The following is a 24,912-nucleotide window of genomic DNA, read 5'->3' as shown; positions in this document are numbered from 1 at the left end:
CCCCAAGAACATAGCAGAAGGGGTCTTTTGCTCCAGGATTCCCAGGTTGGAGAGCTGAGTGTGGACTGCCTTTCAGGTCCTCTCAACCCTCAGCTGGGCACCTTGGTACAATGCACAAAATGCAAGCCCGCCTACGGCAGCCCTGACAGGTGAATGCTGGTGTGTGACAGAAGCCTGGGAACAGTCACAGGCTTGTAGAAGTGGGCCAGGTCCTGCAGCTGCAGCTGCGTTGGTAATAATAACCAAGTATTCTAGCTGCTCCTCGGGAAGCGGGTACTCTCGATTCCCCTCACTGCTCTCCAGTTTTGCCTTCTAGCTACCCTATGATTGTCCCATCCAGTTCCAGAGTTGGACATGAAACCTACTGTCTTTTGACATGGTCCCATGAGCTAGCCCAGCTTTCCCAAGGCCATAAGTGGAGTCCATTGGAGCATCTGCCCCCATCTCACCCTGCCTTCTCCCAAAAATGAGAGGGTCTGAGGGCAAAGAGAGTTGTGGCAACAACAGAAGTAGCAAGGCAGCAGGCCTGGGGCTGGTTACACCTGTTCATCCTGACTTCACAAGCTGAAGCACCCAAGGGGCTACAGTCAAACTAACACCCCAACCCTGTCCTAACCCCAGGCAGAATCACCCCAGATCTGGGCGAGATGTACAGGAGTAAACTCTGAGCTGAGTAACACTCATTCAGCGGTTCCTGTACCAGGCCCTGTCCTAACGACTTTTCAAACATGAGCTGATTCAATCCTCACTACCTTGAGGTAGGTTCTGTTATTATACCTGTTTTACAGATGAAGAAATCAAGACCCAGAAACTTTAAGTAGCCTGCTCAAGGTCACATGGTTACTAAGTGGCTGAGGTAGCATTTGAACCCAGGTCATCTGCAATATTTCAGACAGGGGTTCAGATAGGGTCACTTGAAGCCGCTAGGGCCCTGCCTTAATTTAAGTGCTGATTCTACTATTTCCCTTTGTAAATAGGATGCTTTTAGAGGTGGGAATGCTGTGAGGAGATCGAAGTCTGGTACAGTTTCAGTCTGTAACTTCTAATTTATACATGCTTTATTCCAATTCATACAATACGACAACCAACAAGTTAAAGGGCTTGCAGATACAACATCTGGTTGGGCACTTAAAAACTTCATACCCGAGTAACACACCTTGCAAGGCACCTATGACTCTGCCTATTTTGCAGATGAGAAAAGTGGGGCACTGGGAGCAGAAGGCACTTACTTGCCCAGTGGAAGAACATAGACTTGGGATCCAGGCCCCTCTGAATCTAAAGCCCAAGTACCCCAAGAAGAGCTGGAGAAGCAACCAGATGGAAGGGAAAAGGAGAGGGAAGGGAAAAGGAGAGGGAAGGGAAAAGGAGAGGGAAGGGAAAAGGAGAGGGAAGGGCGGAGGGCTGAAACAGGAGGTGGCCACAGAAGCAGATGTGAGGACCAGGAAAGGAACCCAGCCAACCAGGATGTTACTCCCAGGTCACTCTGAGGAGGGGTCGCGCCCAGGACTTGGGAATGTCAGCGCCCAGAGCTGCCCCCATCCGCAGTCTGGTCGCTCCCAGGGCCCGGAGGTCTCTCCATGCTGGGGCTTGGGGCTGCACTGGCAAGCCAGGGATGGAGGGGCAGAGAGGGAGGATCGGGCGCCCGCCCGCCCCACCAAAGCTCCCGGCCCTGCTACGACTTGCTGGGAATACCAGAACCCCAGTGTTTATAGGACTGCAAGCAGTGGCCTCCCTCTACCCCGAGCCGCCCTCGGGGGCGGCACCGCGGTCGGCTCTGGTCAGCATCAAAGACAAGTAGATGGGCAGGCGGACCCCGCCGAAAGTTCATCCTCCTAAGGGAACTAGCAGGGACGACAGAGCAGGCTAGACCCCATCCCTGCCCAGAAAGAAAACTGAAGAAAGGGGCCCGCGGCCTCACAGCTCCCCTCTCCTCTCCCTCCCTCCGCGCAGCGCTTTGAAAAAAGAAGGGGTCCTAATGGATCCCGTGCCTCCGACAGGTCCCCTCCTCGGTCCTTTGTCACGGCCACCTCCGCACGAGGCACGTACCCGGCAGCCTTCCTTCCCCCGGCCCGCGCCCCCGGGTCCCCGGCACTCACCCAGCGGCAGGCTGATCCGGGGGCTGAGCGCCCAGGTCGGAGGCGGCGGCTGCAGCAGGAGCAGCAGCAGCAGCAGGAGCAGCAGCGGTGGCCGAGGCGGCAGCACGCCCCATGGGGCGGCGAGCCAGCTCCTCGGGCCCATCGCGGCGCGCAGCACTCGGAGAGCAGGAGCGACGGTGTCCCGCGGCTCGGGCTCAGGTGGCTCGGCTGGACTCACGGGCAGCAGCTCCGCCCCGCGGTCCGCCCCCGAGTCGCCCCGGGGGCCCCCGCCTCCGGACCTGGGGGGCGGGAGGTGGGAAACAGGGTCACGTGGGCCCTCGCGAACGCAGCCCCTCCGCGGGGCACCGCAGTCCTCCCGCCAGCGCCGGCCCCGCAGCCTCGGCTTGGGCAGAGCTCACCCGCAGGCGGCGGAGGGCGGGGCCGAAGGAGGAAGTCGGCCGTGAGCCCGGCCGGCCCGCCCCTTCCCCTTTCCGCCTTCCCGGGTGCTGGCAGCGCGAGGGGCGGCAGCTCGGGGCGCGGCCGCAGGGGGCCAAGCTCGGGATCGGTAGCCCCGGCGGCCGCCGGAGCGCTGGGACGCGGACGAAAGCCGACCCCCAGCTCCCCGCCCCCACTGCTCAGACCCTCCCACCGCCGCCCAGGCCCTGGCCCCTTCCGGCTCCTCTGGGACCCTCTGCTAGTAGCGTTGGTTTGGGGACACGCTGCGTCCCCGCTATGCGCCTAAGGAGTTAGGGGGCGGCTGGTGATTAGGCCTTGGTCTCCTCCCTTTAGGCACCCCCTCCCCTCTTGCTCCTGGCGCCCCCCTTGTTCCTGCGACCAAATGAACTCGGCCGAGCTCGTGCTGACACCGGGGCTAGCAGCTTGAGAGTCCAATTTTTGCACAGGTCAATCCACTGCAAGTCATGGCCGGGCATTCACTACAAGCTCAGCACTTAGTCTAGGCACCCTGCGGGCTTGTCCACTTAATATTCTGTCCACGCGAAGCCCTCGGGTGGGGGAAGGGCAAGATTAGCTTAAGTGGGATAATAGGATTTAATGTACTGCTGAGGAGGTAAGACCTTCACAACCTGCACGTGACCCGGCAGGGGAAGGGAACCCCTAAGACTGGAGTGGAAGCCCAGAGGCACCCATCCCCAATCCTCCTGGCTCCTAACATCTCCAGGGGTGGAGCTCAGCTCTGCTGAGACCAGGGGTTTCCAACTGCAGCCTGGACCATTAGCAGATTCTGAAATCAATTTAGTGGATCCCAACAGCATTAAGAAACAAACAAAACATAGAAACTATCTAAGCAATAATCTCAAAGGATAAGTAATTTTGGGAAAGCTACTTCAACTTTTCCTAAGTGTGCACAGGATTACAGAAAAATGTAGTAGTTCCTCCTGTAGTTAAGAGTCCAAAAGAGTGAAAGCCTCTTCTAGTTATTTCCGTGGCAGTAGAGACCATCTCTCCATAAATTTGCTGCAACTGCAGGAAAGCTCCTCTTCACCCCCAGCCAAAATCAGCCTCCTCAGAGCACCTCTTTTCCTCTCCTCCCGACCTTCAGGGTCTGCCACATCTGCTCCCACAATAGGGATGCTGTCAAGAGGGTGGGCACAGCACCCACATGGTCCCAGGTCTCCTTTCTTACAGCTAAGTTTCCTCATGCTCCATGATTTCTGTACCTCCATCACCCTTCTGTGGACATGGTGCAGGCTAGCAGCATCCCTTTTAAAGGGGCTCCCGGCACTGGACACAGAATTCCACATGGGATATGGACAGCACCAAGCACCCACAGTGCTACTATTGCCCAGGTTTGGATGCTTTACTCTAAATGGGTTCAATCCACCTACAGCCAGTGATACCCAAACTCCTATCTGCTGCCTAGTCCAGCCCTGCTCAGCCCTTAACTCCAAATGGCCTCAACTTTTTTTTTTTTTTTTTTTTTTTTTGAGACAGAGTCTTGCTCTGTTGCCCAGGCTGGAGTGCAATGGTGCAATCTCCACTCACTGCAACCTCTGCCTCCTGGGTTCAAGCGATTCTCCTGCCTCAGCCTCCTGACTAGCTGAGATTACAGGTTTACACCACCATGCCCGGCTAATTTTTTGTATTTTTAGTAGAGACAGGGTTTCACAATGTTGGCCAGGCTGGTCTTGAACTCCTGACCTTGGGATCCGCCTGCCTTGGCCTCCCAAAGTGCTGGGATTTCATGTGTGAGCCACCACACCTGACCCGGCCTCAACATTTCTACTTGGCTGTCTGAAAAGCATCTCAAGCCCAACATGTCCCAAACTAAGCTCCTGATCTCTCCCCCTTCTCAAAAATGTGCTCCACCTACAGCCTCCCCATCTCATTTAATGGCAATTCCATCTTTAAGTTGCTCAGGCCAAAACCCTCAGCTCCTCTCATTATCTCACTCCTCACATCCAGTCCATTAGAAAATCTATAATCTGACCACTTCCCAGCTCCCTAGGGCCCAGGCACCACCCTCTTTCTCCTGGTTACTGCAAGGACCTCCTAACTGTTCTCCCCGTTTCCTCCTTGGTTCCGCTACAATCTATTCTCAACACAGCAGCTGGAGTGAGTCTTTAAAACACAAGCCAGGACATGCGTGGTGGCTCACGCCTGTAATCCCAGCACTTTGGTGGGCGGAGGCGGGCAGATCACTTGAGGTTAGGAGTTCAAGACCAGCCTGGCCAACATGGTGAAACCCCATCTCTACTAAGAACACAAAAATTAGCTGGGCATGGTGGTGTGTGCCTGTAATCCCAGCTACTCGGGAGGCTGAGGCAGGAGAATTGCTTGAACTGGGACCTGGGAGGCGGAGGTTGCAGTGAGCTGAGATTCTGCTAATGCACTCCAGCCTGGGCTACAGAGCGAGACTCCATCTCAAACAAAACAAAACAAAACAAAACACAAGCCAGGTCACGGCGTTCCTCTGCTCAAAACCCTCCAAGGGTTCCCCCATCTCATTCAGAATGACCTTACTTGCAGTGGTCTGCAAAGCCCTCCATGTCATCCTCACCACCAGTACCACTGCATCCTCTACTACTTTTCCCCTCACTCATTCACACCAGGTACATGTATAGTAGCCTGAACCAGCGGGGCCTTTGACCTGGCTGCTCCCTCACCTGGCACACTCTCCCCCTAGATAACCACAGGACTGAGTCCCTTGCTTCCTTTTGCTCATTTATCACCTTGAAGAATCTGAACTTCCTCCTAATATGCCCCTTATCTCCTTAAAAATACCTTGAGATATTTTTTCAGAGCACTCATCACTGAATAACATACGATATATTAGTTATGGTTTTTCTTTATTGTCTGACATCCCATCTCCCCCAGAATGCTGACTGAGAGGGCAGAGATTTTTGCTTATTTGGTTTGTTAAGTAATGTATCTCAAGCCTCTAGAATAGTGCTTGGCACATGGTAAGCAGGACTTCAGTAATTATTGGCTGAATGAATGAATGAATGCAACTTGAGTCACGGAATACTGCTGACTCATGTCAGCTGACAACCAGAACTATTTTTTTTATATCAACTTTGGTCCAATAAAGAGTTTTACCAACCGGGCACGGTGGCTCACACCTGTAATCCCAGCACTTTGGGAGGCCGAGGCGGGCGGATCACAAGGTCAGGAGATCGAGACCACAGTGAAACCCCATCTCTACTAAAAATACAAAAAAAAATTAGCCGGGCGCAGTGGCGGGTGCCTATAGTCCCAGCTACTCAGGAGGCTGAGGCAGGAGAATGGCATGAACCCGGGAGGCAGAGCTTGCAGTGAGCTGAGATTGTGCCACTGCACTCCAGCCTGGGCCACAGAGCGAGACTCCATCTCAAAAAAAAATAATAATAATTAATTAATTAATAATAAAATAAATAAATCTAGTGGTTCTGGCTCAGATGTCATCCCACTGAAGTCATATTGAAAAAAGTATAATAATAATAATAATAATAAATAAATAAAAATTAAAAAAAAAAAAAGAAAACTGATTCTATTATCATACATTTGGCTTCCCCTCCCAGTTTGGAGTCATCTGTAAACATGATAACCATTTCTTATGCCTTTATTCAAGCTATTGATAAAAATATTGGGTGAGCAGGGCCGGGCGTGGTGGCTAATGCCTGTAATCCCAGCACTTTGGGAGGCTGAGGCAGGTGGATCATGAGGTCAGGAGATTGAGACCACCCTGGCTAACACAGTAAAACCCCGTCTCTACCAAAAATACACAAAATTAGCTGGGCGTGGTGGCGGGCGCCTGTAGTCCCAGCTACTCGGGAGGCTGAGGCAAGAGAATGGCGTGAACCCATGAGGCGGAGCTTGCTGTGTGCCAAGATCGCACCACTGCACTCCAGCCTGGGCGACAGAGCAAGACTCTGTCTAAAAAAAAAAAAAAAAAAAAAAATTGGGTAAGCAGATCTAGCACCTAAATCTTGGTTTACTCTTTTCTTTTTTATTGAGAGAGGGTCTCACTCTGTCACCCAGGCTGGAGTACAGTGGCAAGATCTCAGCTCACTGCAACCTCCACCTCTCAGGCTCAAGCAATCCTTCCACCTGAGCCTCCTGAGTAGCTGGGACTACAGGCGTGCACCACCACACCCGGATAATTTTTGTAATTTTTTTGTAGAGAAAGGGGTTTCACCATGTTGCCCAGGCTGGTCTCAAACTCCTAGACTCAAGTGATCTGCCCACCTCAGCCTCCCAAAGTGCTGGGATTACAGGCATGAGCCACTGTACCTGGCCAATCTTGGTTTCCTAATCCTACTAATAAGAGAACCAAGATTCTTTGGGTGAATGTAAGGGAAAGTACAACGTAAACATGAGACATTTTGTTGGGCCAGAAAGCAGTGATCAGAAACTAATGAAGTCATTTTAAAAGGACATTGGAACCAGCTTGATGACCAATCTGAGCATTAAAACATAATGAAGTTATGGATTAATACATTAAATTTAAAAACAATCCATTAGTCCACAGTGAAACTCAGAGAGAGAGAAAAAATAAGGGGTGAAAAGGAAGCTTTTCTTTACCAAAAAATGCTGGTTAATAATGTAGAAGAGGCCGGGCGCGGTGGCTCATGCCTGTAATCCCAGCACTTTGGGAGGCTGAGGCGGGCGGATCACGAGGTCAGGAGATCGAGACCATCCTGGCTAACATGGTGAAACCCCGTCTCTATTAAAAATACAAAAAAATTAGCCAGGCATGGTGGCGGGCACCTGTAGTCCCAGCTATTTTGGGAGGCTGAGGCAGGAGAATCTCTTGAACTCAAGAGGTGGAGGTTGCAGTGAGCCGAGATCACGCCACTGCACTCCAGCCTGACCGACAGCGAGACTCTGTCTCAAAAAAAAAAAAAAAAAAAAAAAAAAAAAAAAAAAAAATGTAGACGAAATGGTGATAGAATTAGAAAATCTAGATTCAAGTAAGAATCATCAGTGGATGGGAAACCATTGGGTGGAAGTTTGTTAGGAAACTATACATTAACAAAGTCTGTCCCACAGATGACTTACTAATTACCAAAGGGAACATTTATCTCTAAGGGAGAGATCTCGTGGCCACAATCTTAACCAAGTAGATGAAAGTAGCATCACAGTAATGGGACTGTTGGACGTAATCTTCCTCCTGATATGATGCAATAAGAAGTACAAAACAGGCCGGGCGTGGTGGCTCAAGCCTGGAATCCCAGCACTTTGGGAGGCCGAGGTGGGCGGATCATGAGGTCAGGAGATCGAGACCATCCTGGCTAACACGGTGAAACCCCATCTCTACTAAAAATACAAAAAAAAAAAAAAAAAATAGCCAGGCGTGGTGGCGGGCGCCTGTAGTCCCAGCTACTTGGGAGGCTGAAGCAGGAGAATGGCGTGACGGAGTTTGCAGTGAGCCAAGATCGTGCCACTGCACTCCAGCCTGGGCGACAGAGCGAGACTCTGTCTCAAAAAAAAAAAAAAAAAAAACCAAATAGAAGTACAAAACAGGCTGGGCCCAGCAGCTCAGGCCTGGAATCCTAGCATTTTGGGATGCCGAGGTGGGCAGACTGCCTGAGCTCAGGGGTTCGGGACCAACCTAGGCAACACGGCAAAACTCCGTCTCTACAAAAATTAGCCAGGTATGGTGGCGCATGCCTGTAGTCCCAGCTACTTCGGGGGTGTGAGGCAGGAGGACTGCTTGAACCTGGGAGGCCAAGGGTGCAGTGAGCTGAGATCACGCCACTGCTCTCCAGCCTGGGTGACAAAGTGAGACCCTGTCTCAAAAAAAGAAAAAAAACAAGTACAAAACATCATCAATTTTTGCAGCATTCTTGTCAAAGGTGTGTTGTAACCCTGATCTAATAATGAAAACACAATCAGACCCATCCAGCATGAGTAGTATTCTACAAGACAACTAGCCTAGACTCTTCAGAAAGGGCAATCTAGTGAGAGACAAAACAGACAGGAGTGGGGCTGTTTTAGGTTAAGGGACTAAAAAGACATAATAATCAAATGCAGCGAGGCGAGGTGGCTGACACCTGTAATCCCAGCACTTCGGGAGGCCAAGGCAGGTGGATCACTTGAGCCCAGAAGTTCAAGACCATCCTGGGCAACATGGTGAAACTGGTTTCTACAAAAAATGCAAAATTACTCAGGCATGGTGGTGCGCACCTGTAGTCCCAGCTACTCAAAAGGCTGAGGTGGCAGGATCACCTAAGCCCAGGAGGTCAAAGCTGCAGGGAGCCATGCTGTTGCACTCCAGCCTAAGAGACGGAATGAGACCCTGTCTAAAAAAACAAACAAACAAAATCAATAGCAATGTGTGAAACTTGATTGAAGATTGAATGTTGAGGAAAAAAAAAAAAGCCATGGAGCAATTGGGGAAATTTTAATATGGACTGTGTATTAGATGATATTATGGCATTCTTCATTTTTTTTAGGTATGATAATGGCATTTCTCAGATATGATTAAGTCCTGGTCTTTCAGAGACACCTGCTGAAGCTTTACAGGTGAAGTGTCACGATGTCTACAACTTACTTTCAAATGATTCAGCAAAAACAAACGTGCATATATATGTATGTGCATGTACTAGAGAGAAAGAACATGAATGTGACTGGCAAAAACTGGTCAATATAGGTGAAGAGTTATTGGGTGTTTTTGTACTAATCTTTCCATTTAAAAATTTGAGTGATTAAAAAAAAAATGGATGACAGCCAGGCACGGTGGTTCACGTCTATAATCCTAGCACTTTGGGAGCCTGAAAATCAATCAATCAATCAATCAATCAATGGGCGAGACAGAGTCACAAACGGAGCCCAATGGCACGCCACTAGAGACCTCCATCAAGGTTAAAACAGATCAATATCTTTTTTTTTTTTTTTGAGATGGTGTTTCACTCTTGTTGCCCAGGCTGGAGTGCAACGGCATGATATCAGCTCACTGCAACCTCTGCCTCGTGGGTTCAAGTGATTCTCCTGCCTCAGCCTCCCCAGTAGCTGGGATTACAAGCACGCGCCACCATGCCTGGCTAATTTTGTATTTTTAGTAGAGATGAGGTTTCACCATGTTGGTCACGGCTGGTCTCGAACTTTTGACCTCAGGTGATCCACCTGCCTTGGCCTCCCAAAGTACTGGGATTACAGGTGTGAGCCACCACGCCTGGCCTGATCAATATCTTTTATAGGCTGAACAACTGGCTATGTGTCCTCCTAACTGCACTGTTCAGCCCACATTTCTCCATGTTATCCATAAGACTATTATGGGCCGAAAGCAGTGGCACATGCCTGTAATCCCAGCACTTTAGGAGGCTGAGGCAGGTAGATCACCTGAGGTCAGGAGTTCGAGACCAGCCTGGCCAACATGGTGAAACCCTGTCTCTACTAAAAATGCGAAAATTAGCCGGGCGTGGTGGTGCGCACCTATAATCCCAGCTACTCGGGAGGCTGAGGCAGGAGAATTGCTTGAACCCGGGAGACAGAGGTTGTAGTGAGCCAAGATCGCGCCACCGCGCTCCAGCCTGGGCATAAGAGTGAAACTCCGTTCCCCCCACCAACCCAAAAAAAAAAGAGAATATTATGAAAAAGATTGCAAGAAATCTTGTCAAAGTCAAGGTACTAGCTACAACATTTCCTTCTTCTACCTTCTGCCTACTGCACTCACCTAGAACAGCACCTGATGTTGGCCACATGCTCAATCACTATTTGTTGAGTGCCTGAATCTCCACATCAGGCAGATCCTAAAATGGCAGTGGGGCTGCTTTGCCCTGGTGTCTTGGCAACACATGAGTTGTGTGACTGCTGTGTTCATCTCAGAGGAGAGGAGACAGGGGCTGATGCGGCCTCACTAAACGGATAATTATATCCTGCTCAAATGCTTCCAATATGTCTTATGTCAACTGGGCAGCAAGCCCTTTGAGGGCAGTGACAGGACTTCCGTCTTCCAAACCCCCACTGCCTTGCATGGCACTCTAGTAGGAACTCCACAGGGCTGACAAAATGAGGGTCCCAGCTGTCAGGCTGGAGAAGAGCCCTCGAATCCACACCCCCAGCGCAGCAGCCTTGGTCTTCACAGGCTCCCCTTTCTTCCGTTAGTGTGCTGATGTGTTCTCCCCAGACTAGAAACCACAGGAGGACGCTGAGAGAAAAATCTCCTGTGAGCAGACTTCTTGTGAGCGGGAGCGGTTCCCAAGCCAACGATGTGTCTCCTGTTCCCCTTTGCCACTCTTGGATGTTGGCGAGTCTTTCTCGGCCAGAATGCCAGTGTTTATAAAGAGCTCAGGAGGCAGCTTGGAAAGGGAGTACCAAAATAAGAGACGAAGAGAAAAGCACTGCTTCCTTCGTGCCTTGGCCAGCAAAATGAAGTCATCATCAAGGCTGGCCCCTTCTCCATCCACACTCACACGCTCTGGCGCCTCCTCCCCATGGACCTTCCTCATTTTTCTCTCTCTCATACACACACACATACATACATAAGGACAGAAGCACAAGAATGAAAGATAAACTGTGCATAGGAATCCATTAAAAAGAGGCCCAAACGAGGCCAGGCACAGTGGCTCACGCCTGTAACCCCAGCACTTTGGGAGGCCAAGGCGGGAGGATCACAAGGTCAGGCGTTCGAGACCAGCCTGGCCAACATGGCAAAACCCCATCTCTACTAAAAGTACAAAAATCAGCCAGGCATGGTGGCGTGAGGCTGTAATCCCTGCTACTCGGGAGGCTGAGGCAGGAGAATTGCTTGAACCCAGGAGGCGGAGGCTGCAGTGAGCCAAGATCATGCCACTGCACTCCAGCCTGGGTGACAAGAGCAAGACTCCGTCTCAAAAAAAAAAAAAAAAAGAAAAGCTACAAGGGAAAGAAAATAAAGGGAAGCATGGCTAAAAGTATAAAGCAAATGAACACATATCCCTGCGGCTTATCTACCCTGCCTAGTACAAAGGGAACAGACGCAGGGCAAGTGCCAGCAGTGTCCAGGCTACATCTGGCCTCCCAAGTGATCAATACCCATTAATCATCCATGGGTACAGCCTCTGCCCAGCTGCATGCAGGCCATGTCCTTGGGCACGGATGGCCCCTGCCAGGCAGCTCCTGGCCAGGTCTGCCTGCTCTAATTCCCACCCAGGGGAACCTGGCTCTGGAGCTCCCACAGTTCTACTCTGGGAGTTGTTGCTTTGTTTGCTGGCTGTGGGGGAGCGGCCTCCTGCCAAGCCCAGTGGAGCTTGAACCCAAAGGTCCCACCCGCCCCCTCCTGGGGTAGCACTCAAGCTCCTCCCCATTCTCGGGTGCTGACTGGCAGGCTGCCCAGCAAGGCCTCGCAGACATACACTGGCTGCAGCCCAGCTCTCCAGGTCTTGGCCCCCCACCACCATCCCCTTGTAGCCCTGAGCTCTCCTCTTATGCCAACCTGCAGCTGCAGCTCTCCACCCTGCCCTGGCTGGGCACGCTGCTGGTGTCTTCTCCCCAGGGGCTAGGCAGCAGCTCAGCTGCAGCATCAATACATGTTGAAGAGGAAGCGACACCAGCTGGCACACCCTGTGTATTCTTTCAAATCAGCCAATGGCTGCCAAGTCCTCAGGGCTGGGAGCTTCCTTGGGGCAGCGCCTTCTGCAGCAGAGGGCATCCACCCCGGGTCAGCACTTATACTGCCTTCAAAACTCACTGGCAGCTTTTACTCAGGGTCTGGCAACAAATGTAAATAAATGGCTTCATCTCCGTTCCCCAAACCATTTTCCCTGCTACCGGCCTCTTGTTTTTCTTGCTCCTGGAAGTGGTAGAGTCCAGTGGTTGAGCACACAGGTTCTTCTGTCAGAAGAATTCAGTACCTTCCGTATTTTGTGGACTTTTAGCAAGCCACACAATCACTCTGAACCTCAGCTTCTTCATCTAGGACGGAGCGCTATGAACAGCACGTCATGGGTGGCTGGAGAGAGTACATATAAAGCCACAGGCAGCACGGCATGTAGTGAATGCTCAACGAACAAGGCCATGCCTGCTATGTTATTGGTTCACCTCCCCATCTGAAAGTTGCCCCATGGCATCAACAACTCTGAAGTATCTTAGATGCCCATCTCTGAGGACCCCCTTCTGGGTACTCCCTCAAGTTCAGCCACCTCCTGCAAAGCTGGTGCTGAGGCTGCAACTCTCATGGGGAGAAAGAACCGGCCCGCCCAGCCCAAGTCCCAGGTGCGTCCGCTGTGGTGAGAAGCCCGACACCCAGCACCACCCCCACTGGGGCCTGTTGGGGCCTGAGCTGGCCACTCCCTGGGAGGGGATCCCTCCGCCCCACAGGGCTGTGGGGCAATCAGCAGGGCTCAACCTGTCCCTGTCCTGACAGGGTAGAACATGAAGTTGCCACTGTCACTCCTCTGCTCCCCCAATATGAGTTCAGGAGGCGCTGTCTGCCTCTGCCTTTGCACCCACTCGCCTGTCCAGGGGAGACCAGATGGGCAACATAGGAAGACCCGGTCTCTACAAAAAATAAATTAAAAATTAGCCAGGTGTGGTGGTGTGCTCCTGTGGTCCCAGCTACTTGGAAGGTTGAGGGGCAAGGATCACTTGAACCTGAGAGGTAGAGGCTGCAATGAGTCACGATGGCACCTCCAGCTTGGGTGACAGAGCAAGACACTGACACACACACACACACACACACAGAGCAAGACACTGACACACACACACAGACACGCGCCCTGGTTCCAAAGATCCCATGAAGTGAGGAATCTACCTCCCCATTTGCTATCGAGTTATTCCCTCTAAAATCCCAGTCTGATCCCCAGAACCCTGTGAGGGGAAAGAGGAACAGGCCAGGGCCCTCCCTCCACCTCAGGAAACCAACCTTCCTTCCCAAAGGCCCAAGGCTCTCCCCTCTGCCCCTTCCTTCCCAGGGAGGAGGAGCTCTCTGACCCTGGAGTTTCCCCATCACCTCAGGTCGCCTGGTGGCTGCCACTCTTAATCCCAGACAGAGCCTTGCTCTTGGTTCTGATGCTGATCCCAGAGAGTGGGCAGGAACATGTATGCCTAGGAGGGTGGCGGGGATGCACAGACGGGTTGCCACGGATTTCCTAAGGCTCTGTAGGCTGTACTCTCACCCTGCTTTGCCAGGGTGGAGGTTCTGAGGAATGCACCACCTGTGGCAGTGTGCCCACTTGCCACCCTAAAGCAGTGGTATTAGGAGACAACACTCACAGAAAGCTGATGTGAGGGTGGCACCAAAGATCCATGCCTGGATAGGAATCTCACACAGCAGCCACCCTGCAGCACCATTTATGCACTGTGAATGAGGGTCCGGCTGGTGGGCACCACACCAGGGACTCTGGAGCCCACAAGGTTCTGAGTGAGCCCAGCTTGGCCCTAGCAGGAGAGTGGGCTCTAAGAGGACCCACCCACGGGGCCATATGTGCTTATCTCTAGCCATCTCATCTTTTGGTTTCCACAAAGCCCTTGAAAGACAGCTGACCCTGCTTGCTCCTCCCAGCCACCTCTTCTATGAATGCTGCCTGAGTTCTTTCACTATAGCCTGTGAGCAGTGCAGCAGAGCAGGGATCCCCTTCACCACACGGGTGGGCTTCAGGGAGCTGTGAACGCCAAGAATGAGATGCCATTTCAGGAGAGAGGGAATCAGAGCTTTCATTTAATTTCAAAAGCTCCTTGCTACCAGCCCCCACTCCCCCCCGAAAAAAGTAAAGAACCATTTCTGTAACGTGTGTTAGTCTGCAGACACAGGGAACTTTCAAAATTAGCCTTTATCAGAAAAAACAAATTATACCTCAGTTTGGAATAGTTATATAACCTTGACATGAAATATTTGGCAAATTCTTTCCACCTACATCAAAGTTGACATTTATATAGCTAATTAATATTTATTGAGCACCTACTATAAGTGAGGACTGTGCCAAATTTTTACATTCAGTCATTTAGTTAATTCTCACTACAGGGTGAGATATGAGTTATTATTGTATTCCCATTTCAGAAGTGAGAAATTGGGGCATAGAGAGGTTCCAGGACTTACTAAGGTCACACAAGTGATAAGTCAGGACTAGGACCACAACTCAGATCTGCTGACTCCAGAACCCATATGGATATTCAACCTATAGTCAGAATTTCAACCACGTTTTGTCTCAAGTTATAGCCATCCACCTCTTCTGATAATATAAGCCAATGTTTATCCTTCCTTCTTTCCTTCCCTCCCTCCTTCCTACCTTTTCTTCCTTCCTTCCTTCACTCCTCTCCTCTCCCTTCCTTCCCTTTTCTTCCTGCCCTTGCTCACTTCCTCCTTTTCCTTCCTCCCCCCCACCTTCCTTCTTTCATTCATGCAACACATATTTCTTGTGCACTTGCTGCCTTCTAAGTATTGCTGAAGTTTAAGGAAACTGACATGGTTGCTGCCTTCACAGAGCTTAGTTTATCAGGATCCTTTAAACTGTTCTTTCAGAGAATACTCATCCTGGCCGGGCGCAGTGGCTCACACCTATAATCCCAGCACTTTGGGAGGCTGAGGCGGGTGGATCACGAGGTCAGGAGATCGTAGACCATCCTGACTAACATGGTGAAACCCCGTCTCTACTAAAAATACAAAAAAATTAGCCGGGCGTGGTGGTGGGCGCCTGTAGTCCCAGCTACTCGGGAGGCTGAGGCAGAAGAATGGCATGAATCTGGGGGGTGGAGCTTGCAGTGAGCTGAGATCGCGCCACTGCACCCAGACTGAACAAGACTCTGTCTCAAAAAACAAACAAACAAAAAACAGAATACGTATCCTGATCTACATTTATTTTTATTTATTTATTTATTTTGAGATGGAGTCTTGTTCTGTCGTCCAGGCTGGAGTGCAGTGGTGTGATCTCGGCTCACTGCAGCCTCCGCCTCCCGGGTTCCAGCAACTCTCCTGCTTCAGCCTCCTGGGTAGCTGGGATTACAGGCACGTGCCACCACGCCTGGCTAATTTTTGTATTTTTAGTAGAGACAGGGTTTCACCATGTTGGCCAGGCTGGTCTTGAACCCCTGACCTCAGGTGATCCGCCCACCTCGGCCTCCCAAAATGCTAGGATTACAGGCGTGAGCCACCTCGCCTGGTTACTTTTATTTTATTTTATTTTATTTTATTTTATTTTTGAGACAGTGTCTCACTGTGCCGCCCAAGCTGGAATGCAGTGGCAGGATGATGGCTCACTGAAGGCTCAACCTCCCTTGGCTCAGGTGATCCTTCTACCTCAGCGCCCTGGATAGCTGACACTACAGGCGTGGGCCACCATGCTCGGCTAATTTTTGTATTTTATGTAGAGACTGAGTTTCACCATGTTGCCCAGGCTGGTCTTGAACTCCTGGACTCAAGCGATCCACCCACCTTGGCCTCCCAAAGTGCTGGGATTACAGGCATGAGCCACCATGGCTGGCCCACGTTTCTTTTTTTTCTTTCTTTCTTTTTTTTTTTTTTTTGAGATGGAGTCTCATTCTGTCACCCAGGCTGGAGTGCAAATGGCATGATCTCAGCTCACTGCAACCTCCGCCTCCTGGGTTCAAGCGATTCTCTTGCCTCAGCCTCCTGAGTAGCTGGGATTACAGGCATGCACCACCATGCCCGGCTAATTTTTGTATTTTTAGTAGAGACAAGATTTCACCATGTTGGTCAGGCTGGTCTCGATCTCCTGACCTCGTGATCTGCCTGCCTCGGCCTCCCAAAGTGCTGGGATTACAGGCGTGGGTCACTGCACCTGGCCCTCACCTTTCTTTAGACACTTTCATTCCCTTATTCTTTGTTTCCAACAAAGGTAGTGGCCAGGGCCAACTTGGCAGAGTTCTAGAAGTGCTCCCAGGCTAGAATCCTGCTGTTTTCAACTAATTTCCAGAGTTGCTCCTGTGAGTTCCCTCTGCACTCTGCTCAGATTCTTATTAGGACCTCATTATGCTGCAGTGAAATACTCACTTACACATCACATCCCTTTCTTCCCTTCTCTTCTACAAGCTCCTTGAATGCAGGGACAAGCCCTGCCTAACTCAGCTTTTTCATCTCCAGCCCCAGGACAGAACATGGAAACAGCAGGTACCCAGCAAATGTTTTCTGCTCTAGCTGTCTCAAATTATTTCCAAAGGATTCATTCAAGTGTTCCTTCCTGGATCTTTTCCCCCACTTTTCTGTTATCTCTTTCAAAGGAAACAGCACCACACTGATAGAGGCAGGACTAGAGTCCCATTTCCCTGCTTTAGGGAAGCTAAACAGTTTTCTTGCTTAGCTCCAGGCTCACCAGCTTTGCTGGCTTCAGAAGAGATGGTATTTTGGAGAGTGGCTGAATGCTTGGCTCCCAGGGACTCATTTTGGACCATCCTGTCCAATGTAGTCAGATACTACATTAAAGCAAGAGCCTCAAGGCAAAAGACCCATGCAGCAGGGAGACTCAGCTCTCCCCAAGGCACAAGTCTCCGTTTCCCATCTTTAGTTCAACTGTTGCCAATGTCCCCAATCTTTATTTATTTTATTTTTATTTATTTTTTATTTTTGAGACAGAGTCTCGCTCTGTCGCCCAGGCTGGAGTGCAGTGGCGCAATCTCGGCTCACTGCAAGCTCTGTCTCGGGGGTTCACACCATTCTTCTGTCTCAGCCTCGCGAGTAGCTGGGACTACAGGCGCCCGCCACCACGTCTGGCTAATTTTTTGTATTTTTAGTAGAGACGGGGTTTCACCGTGTGAGCCAGGATGGTCTCAATCTCCTGACCTCGTGATCCGCCCGCCTCGGCCTCCCAAAGTGCTGGGATTACAGGCGTGAGCCATCGCGCCCGGCCTTTATTTTTATTTTTTATTTTATTTTTTGTTTGTTTTTTGAGATGGAGTTTCACTCTTGTTGTCCAGGCTGGAATGCAATCACAATCTCGGCTGGCTTAGGGCAACCTCCGCCTCCCAGGTTCAAGCGATTCTCCTGCCTCAGCCTCCCAAGTAGCTGCGATTACAGGCATGCGCCACCATGCCCAGCTAATTTTGTGTTTTTACTAGAGATCAGGTTTCACCATGTTGACCAGGCTGGTTTCAAACTCCTGAGCTCAGGTGATCCGCCTGCCTCGACCTCCCAAAGTGCTGGGATTACAGGCATGAGCCACCATGCCTGGCCAATGTCCCCATATTTAGATTACCTGTCACCAACAGTTTGAGCCCCAGGTGCAAGGAGACATATCCTACATTTTCCTGAGCTTCAGAAGGTATAATCTCCAAAACGGCCGGGCGCGGTGGCTCAAGCCTATAAACCAGGCACTTTGGGAGGCCAAAGTGGGCGGATCACCTGAGCTCAGGAGTTGGAGACCAGCCTAGCCAACATGGTGAAACCCTGTCTCTACTAAAAATACAAAAATTAGCTTGGCGTGGTGGCGCACGCCTGTAGTCCCAGCTACTCAGGAGGCTGAGGCAGAAGAATCACTTGAGCCGGGGAGGTGGAACGGTTGCAGTGAGCCAAGATCGCGCTACTGCACTCTAGCCTGGAGGATAGAGCAAGACTCTGTCTAAAAAAAAAAAAAAAAAAAAAAAAAAATCACCAAAAGAAACGGCCATGCATGGCCTGATTTCAAATCCTGACCTTCCCACTAGCTCACTGTCATCTTGGGAAGCGATTTAATCTCTCTGGGTTCAGTTTTCCTTATGAAAATGAGGGGGGATGGGCCAAGGTGATTTCTAAATCTTTTCCAGTTCTAAGGCATTATGGGAAAAAAACTTTTTAAAACTTGTATGCTTCCCACACAAAACTTTAAGGCATTTCAACCTTTAGAAGAATCCTGTGTTTAACTCAAATAACATACTCATATTACAGGTGAGGAAATGTGGGCAGAGATTTGATGACCTTCCCGAGATGACCCAGGGCTCCTGCGCCTTTTTGCTAGACCAGAATAACTCCCGAGTAGCCGCAACTACAGCTTCATGCCCAGAACCCCAACTTCCTTCTCCTTCTAGCCTTGTATCCATCACCTTGGTGCTCAGTGAGAAGAAAGAAGCCATGACAAAGGGCCTAACTCGGAGGTCATACCCACGACCATTCCGCAGGGGCCCAGGCCTTTTCCGAATTCCAAATGACTTCCCCCCAGGGCCAGGTCCCGGATTTAGGAGTAGGGGTGGTGCACTGGCGCGATGTGAACGCTGCTCAAAGGCCCCCGGTGGCCATGGGAACGCGGGCCCAGCCTCCTGCGCTGCCATGGCAACAGGCTCCCCGGGCGGCGGGCACCAGTGCCCATCAGAGCGTGCAGGTGGCGCCCTCTGGGGAGAGGGGCCGGGCGGGAGGTGCGGGTGCAGGGGTGGGGGCAGCGACTGCGCGGCGGTTTTCGCCTGGTCCGCCACCTCCCGGGCCGCGGCTCCCACCTCGCCGGGCGCCCCCCGCGCCTACCTGGAGTGAGTCAGGGCCAGCGCACGGTCATCGCCCCCCGCGGGGCCGCTCTTCCTAGAGTGTCCACTGACTCGTCCCCCTTGCCAGGCCGGCCCGCCGCAGTCCCTGGGGACCCGGAGTCTCGGGCTCACAGCCTCAGTCCGGCGCGGCGTCCCCGGAAATGCTGGGCCACCGCCAAGCCCCGCCCAGCCCCGCCCCGCTCTGCCCGTGTTTACGGGAATTGTCCAGAGGGCGCCTCCGGGATTTGCCTGATGCGGGCCGTGCCCCCCGCCCCACCACCGCCACCGGCCCCCGGCCATTTGCACCAACGCTGGACTCGATGCCACGACCACCCTGGCCTGTCGGGTCCGCCTCTCCACGACCGCTCGTCGGCCCAAGTTAGCCGTGGAGCCCAAGGGACTGTGCGGTCCTTCACCTTGGGAGACTTGGCCTCGCTGGACCTGGGCCACCGGGGGCAGCCTCACTAGCTAGAGTCTGGGCTGGCCTGGGTTGAAATCCTAGATCCACTCTCACCTAACTGGCTGTGTTACCTAGGACGAGTTCCTTAACCTCTCTGAGCCTTGAGTTTTTCATCTGTAAAGTGGGCATCAGAACACTAGAGACCTCACAAGGTTGTGATGGGAAATGCAACGGTGGAGGCACACACCTGGCACATGGTCAGCTCTCAATAATGGTAATATTGTTTACAGAAGGAGGCAAGTGAAAGAGAGGAGGGCAGAGCCACACTCTGTGAAACCACCCACGTCTCCACCCGAGATAAATGCTGCTCACTGCTCCCTTAACATGCAGTGGGCGGGCGTGCTCAGAGAGTAAAACGAAACGGAGATCTGCAGGAGGGGTGAAAGATAGGGTTATAAATATACCTCATTTATCAAGTGACCTTGGCTCCTCGCTCTCCAGCTCTTGCGTCCCGGTGCTATCTTCCAGGAAAGCAACAGCAGCTTTCAGGGCGGTTACTGAAACAACCAGTTCTGGACTTGTAAGTGGCTGAGCTGGCCTGAGCTGACTGGTCAAGGGACTGCAGAAACCAGAGGCCAAGTGGCAGCCCGTTCCAGGGCCGGGCAGGCCTGGCCTAAGTGTACATTGTCTTTCTGCAGCCTCTCCTCTCCGGGAATTGCTGCCTAGCTCCTCCAGAAAAAGAAAAAAGTGGTTACTTTTGTTACCTCTCTATAAAAGTAAACACATATTTAGTACAAGAAAGTTAGATAACAGAAAAACACAATCAAAAATAATATCACTCATAATTTCATTTTACCTACACATCGGCATCAACCGTGTTAATTTTTTTTTTTTCCAAGACGGAGTCTTGCTTTGTCACCCAGGCTGGAGTGCAGCAGCTTGATCTCAGCTCACTGCAACCTCTGCCTCCCGGGTTCAAGCAATTCTCCTGCCTCAGCCTCCCAAGTAGCTGGGATTACAGGCGTCCGCCACTGCACCTGACTAATTTTCGTATTTTTAGTAAAGACAGGGTTTCACAATATTGGACAGGCTGGTCTCGAACTCCTGACCTCCTGACCCGCCCGCCTTGGCCCCCAAAGTGCTGGGATTACAGGTGTGAGCCACCACACCCGGCTGGCAGCGTTAATATTTTTTAAAAGTTTTTAAAAATTGAGATTAATTTGCATGTAGTAAACTGCACAAGTCTTAGGTATACTGGTGTTAACATTTTGGTGAATATCTTCCTGGGTGTTTCCTATGCATAATTATACACTTACATCTTTTAGAAAAGAGATTATTCAGTACATACTGTTTTCTAACTTTTACTTAGGACAGCATTATATTACATTTTTCTTTTCTTGTTTTTGAGATGGAGTCTCTCTCTTGTTGCACAGGCTGGAGTGCAGCAGTGCGATTTCGGCTCACTGTAACCTCCTCCCGGATTCAAGCGATTCTCCTGCCTCAGTCTCCCAAGTAGGTGGGATTACAGGCACCCACCACCACACCCAGATAATTTTTGTATTTTTATTTTTGTATTTTTTGTATTTTTAATAGAGACGGGGTTTCACCACATTGGCCAGGCTGGTCTCGAACTTCTGACCTCAAATGATCTGCCTGCCTTGGCCTCCCAAAGTGCTGGGATTACAGGTGTGAGCCACAGCACCCGGCCTATGTCGCATTTTTCTATAACATTAAAAATTCTTGCCGGGCGCAGTGGCTCACGCCTGTAATCCCAACTCTTTAGGAGGCTGAGGTGGGCGGATCGCAAGGTCAGGAGTTCAAGACCAACCTGGACCAACCCCGTCTCTACTAAAAATACATGGGGTATTTAGTAGAGATGGGGTGAAGCCCCGTCTCTACTAAAAATACAAAAATTAGCAGGGCGTGGTGGTGCGTATCCCAGCTACTCAGAAGTCTGAAGCAGGAGAATCGCTTGAACCCGGGAAGCAGAGGTTGCGGTGAGCTGAGATCACACCACTGCACTCCAGCCTCGGCAACAGAGTGAGAGTCCGTCTCAACGTAAATAAATAAATAAATAAATAAATAAATGAAAGAAAGAATTCTTGCGTACTTTCATTTTAATGTATTCTATCACACGAATGTACCGTACATTTTTAACCAAGTGGATGTTTAAGTTGTTTCTAATTGTTTATTATCTTAAGTAATGTTGAGATGAGTATCCTTGTCAATAAACCTTTATGCACTTCCTGAATTATTTCCTTTTGCCCCTTATATTCTTTCTTCCTCCTTATAGTCATCCAATTAGCAGCAATACGTACTGCGTTTATAACTAAGGCCATGAACTTGTGCAAACGGCTTTTAAAATCCTCTCAATCCTCTTATTAGCTCTGCCTTTCAAACAGTGCTGGGGCGGGGACACTCCTTGCTAAGGATATGGAAAGCACAGCTAAATTAGAGGTCTTGCCTAAGGTCACCCAGCCCCTGCAAGCTGTGCCTTGCAAGAGGCAATGTTAAAAATCAGCACTTCTTTCTTCATAACACCCTGTAGAAAAAATATTAAAATAATTAAAGCAGATTTAATAAAAATTAAAATCAGCACTTCCAATTTTCCAGCACACAGAGCACCTTGGGAGCACCATTGCTCAGAGAAGCACCTGGAAACTAGGACTCCCCCGTGGGGCCTCAGAGCTCCGCAGGGATTCGGCTAGTGGTCCCCAGACCAGAAGAGTACTTTCCACTGCCTCCTCCCTTTTCCTGCTCCTTCTCCTCCAACCTCCTCCAGTCTTCTATTGAATAAAGGGAAAAATCTTTAAAGATTTTTGAATCTTTATTTGAAACAAAGCCCTGTCTTTAATGTTATTGATCCCCCCTTCTCTCATCTCATCCCCCGACCCCCAACACACATACCCTTTCCTCTCTGCAGGACCTCAGGTGCAGAGAGGTTTGAGTTAATACCTTTTCGGTTCACAGCACACTATTATCATTTGTCTACACAGGGACCCTTGATTAATGCAGCTGTTTATTTCATTCCTCCTCCCGCTCTCTCTCCTGATAGAAAACCATTAAGGTGTTTAATATACATGTTTTTGTTCTTACGCATTCTTTAAAATGTGTAATTTTAGAATTAGATACATGTTTTTGTTAACTTCTTTTTTTTTTTTTGAGACGGAGTCTCTCTCTGTCGCCAGGCTGGAGTACAGGAGCACGATCTCGGCTCACTGCAACCTCTGCCTCCTGGATTCAAGCGATTCTCCTGCCTCAGCCTCCCAAGTAGCTGGGACTACAGGGACCCGCCACCATGTCTGGCTAATTTTTTTTGTATTTTTAGTAGAGACGGCGTTTCACCACGTTGGCCAGGATGGTCTCGATCTCCTCACCTCATGATCTGCCCACCTCGGCTTCCCAAAGTGCTGGGATTACAGGTGTGAGCCACCGGGCCCGGCCTGTTAACTTTTTAGTTTTGAAATAATTATAGATTCACAGGAAGTTGCAAAATAGTACATAGTGTCCCATGAACACTTCACCAGCTTTCCCCAATGATGAACTTATATAATTGTAGTAGAATAGCAAAATCAAGAAATCGACATTGGTCAGTGCTGTAAATAGACTGCAGACCTTATCGTTCAGTTTTTGCATGCACTTATTTGTGCCTGCACATATATATGTGTGTATAGTTTTATGTAATTTGAACCCATGAATGCATTTGTGTACTGACCACCACCATCAAGAACTGTTCCATCCCTGTGGGGTACTCCTTCATGGTACCTCTTTATAGTCACACTCCTGTCACTGTCCCCTCACAACCATTAATCTCTTCTCCATCTGTATAGTTTTGTTATTTCAAGAATGTTATGTAAATATAGTGCATAACCTTTTGAGATTGGCTTTTTTCTTTTTCTTTTTTTTCTTTTTTTTTAAGACAATGTCTCTCTCTGTCATCCAGCCTGGAGTGCAGAGATTGGCTTTTTTCAATCACCATAATGCCTTTGAGATATATCCAACCAAGTCATTGTGTGTATCAATAGTTCTTTCCTTTTGATTACTGAGTAGTATCCCATGGAATGCATGTACTAGAGTTTAACTTTTTTTTTTTTTTTTTGTACAGATGGGGGTCTCACTATGTTGCCTAGGCTGGTCTTCAACTCCTGGGCTCAAGCCATCCTCCCACCTCAGTCTCCCAAAGTACTGGGATTACAGGCATAAGCCATTACATCCAGCTCAAGTTTATTCACCCATTGAATTGAAGGCTATTTGGGTTGTTTCCAGTTTTGGGCTATTACAAATAAAGCAACTCTAAACATTTGTTTACAGGTTTTTATATGAATGTGAGTTTTCATTTCTCTGAGATATATGTCCAAAGAATGCCATTGCTGTGTCTTATGGTAAGTGCATATTTAGTCTTATAAATTGCCATGATGTTTTGCAGAATGGCTGTACCATTTACATTTCCACCAGGAATGTGGAGAGAGATCCATTTTCTCCACACTCTTGCCAGCATTTCCTGTTATCACTGTTTTTTATTTTAGCTGCTCTTATAGGTGCATAGTAATATCTCATTGTGATTTTTTTAATGTAATTTTTTTTTTTTTTTTTGAGAGGGAGTTTCGCTCTTGTTGCCCAGACTGGAGTGCAATGGTGCAATCTCAGTTCACTGCAACTACCACCTCCCGGGTTCAAGCGATTCTCCTGCCTCAGCCTCCCAAGTAGCTGGGATTCCAGGCATGTGCCACCGCGCCCAGCTAATTTTGTATTTATAGTGAGACAAGGTTTTACCATGTTGGCCATGGCTGGTCTCAAACTCCCGACCTCAGGTGATCCACCCACCTCGGCCTCCCAAAGTGCTGGGATTAGAGGTGTGAGCCTGCCTCATTGACTCATTGACTTTTTTCTCTACATTACTGGCATCCTCCAGAACCCCTGCCTTTCCTTGCTTCTGCTGCTTCCTGCATCTCTCCCCTATCTTCCTCTCCTTCCCCAGGACCTGAGGCATCCCCATGCCCCTCTTGAATGATTGTCTTCCATCCTCTGATAAAAACCCTGAGGCTATAACAAACTGCTGGAAGGAAAAAAAAAGCCCTGAGGCTGGCCACCCACCTCTGGCCACTTCCTTGTCACTAGAGACTTGGCATGTGGCTCCCAGTTCTTCACCTAAAGCTCCAGTCACTGTCTTGGTGACAAGTCCTGCATCTACTTTCTTACATCTCTGATGACTTCCCTGACGCCACTTCAACCGCCACTCCAATTTTACCAGCAGTCACAGCTCCATCAGCAAGATCCCAAATTCAGGCATCCCCCTCTCTAACTCCCATCTCTTTTCCTTCCTACTTCCTGGTTTAACACACTCGCTCAGACCTTCCTTGGACCTCAGCAGCCTCTCCAGGTCACTGATGTCCCACCTTCTCCCGATCTACTAGCCTTTCTCCCTCCCCATTCCCTTCTTACCCACTTAGATTCACCATTCCAACAACCTATTGCCTCAATTCTCTAACGTCCCTTGTGGTCATTTTCACCATGTGGGAAAGCTCTAGATGTTAGCCAGGCAGGGTGGCGCGCACCTGTAGTCCCAGCTACTAGGGAGGCTGAGGCAGGAGAATGGTTTGAACCCGGGAGATGGAGGTTAAAGTGAGCTGAGATTGC

General features: G+C 50.0%; 1 protein-coding gene across 3 annotated transcripts in view; it reads right to left on the bottom strand.

Moving 5' to 3' along the window:
• The window catches only part of SEMA4B (semaphorin 4B), a 45,703-nt gene extending 25,854 nt beyond the window's left edge, over window positions 1-19,849 (bottom strand). The window contains exons 1-2 of one of the 3 annotated variants that reach the window (XM_063716307.1): window positions 19,740-19,849; window positions 2,097-2,374 (exon numbers count right to left, since the gene is read on the bottom strand). In XM_063716307.1, coding sequence (XP_063572377.1) covers window positions 2,097-2,374; window positions 19,740-19,744 — 283 coding nt within the window. In that variant the 5' untranslated portion in view covers window positions 19,745-19,849. Of the gene's footprint in view, window positions 1-2,096; window positions 2,375-18,876; window positions 19,047-19,739 lie in introns of those variants that run through there. The other 2 variants (XM_009250150.4, XM_054531870.1) reach the window with 2 other exon arrangements.
• Between the last annotated feature and the right edge of the window lie 5,063 nt (window positions 19,850-24,912).

This window comes from Pongo abelii, chromosome 16 (genome assembly GCF_028885655.2).
Source record: "Pongo abelii isolate AG06213 chromosome 16, NHGRI_mPonAbe1-v2.0_pri, whole genome shotgun sequence".
NCBI classification, from domain to species: Eukaryota; Metazoa; Chordata; class Mammalia; order Primates; family Hominidae; genus Pongo; species Pongo abelii.
This window is presented reverse-complemented; position numbering and strand designations above follow the sequence as displayed.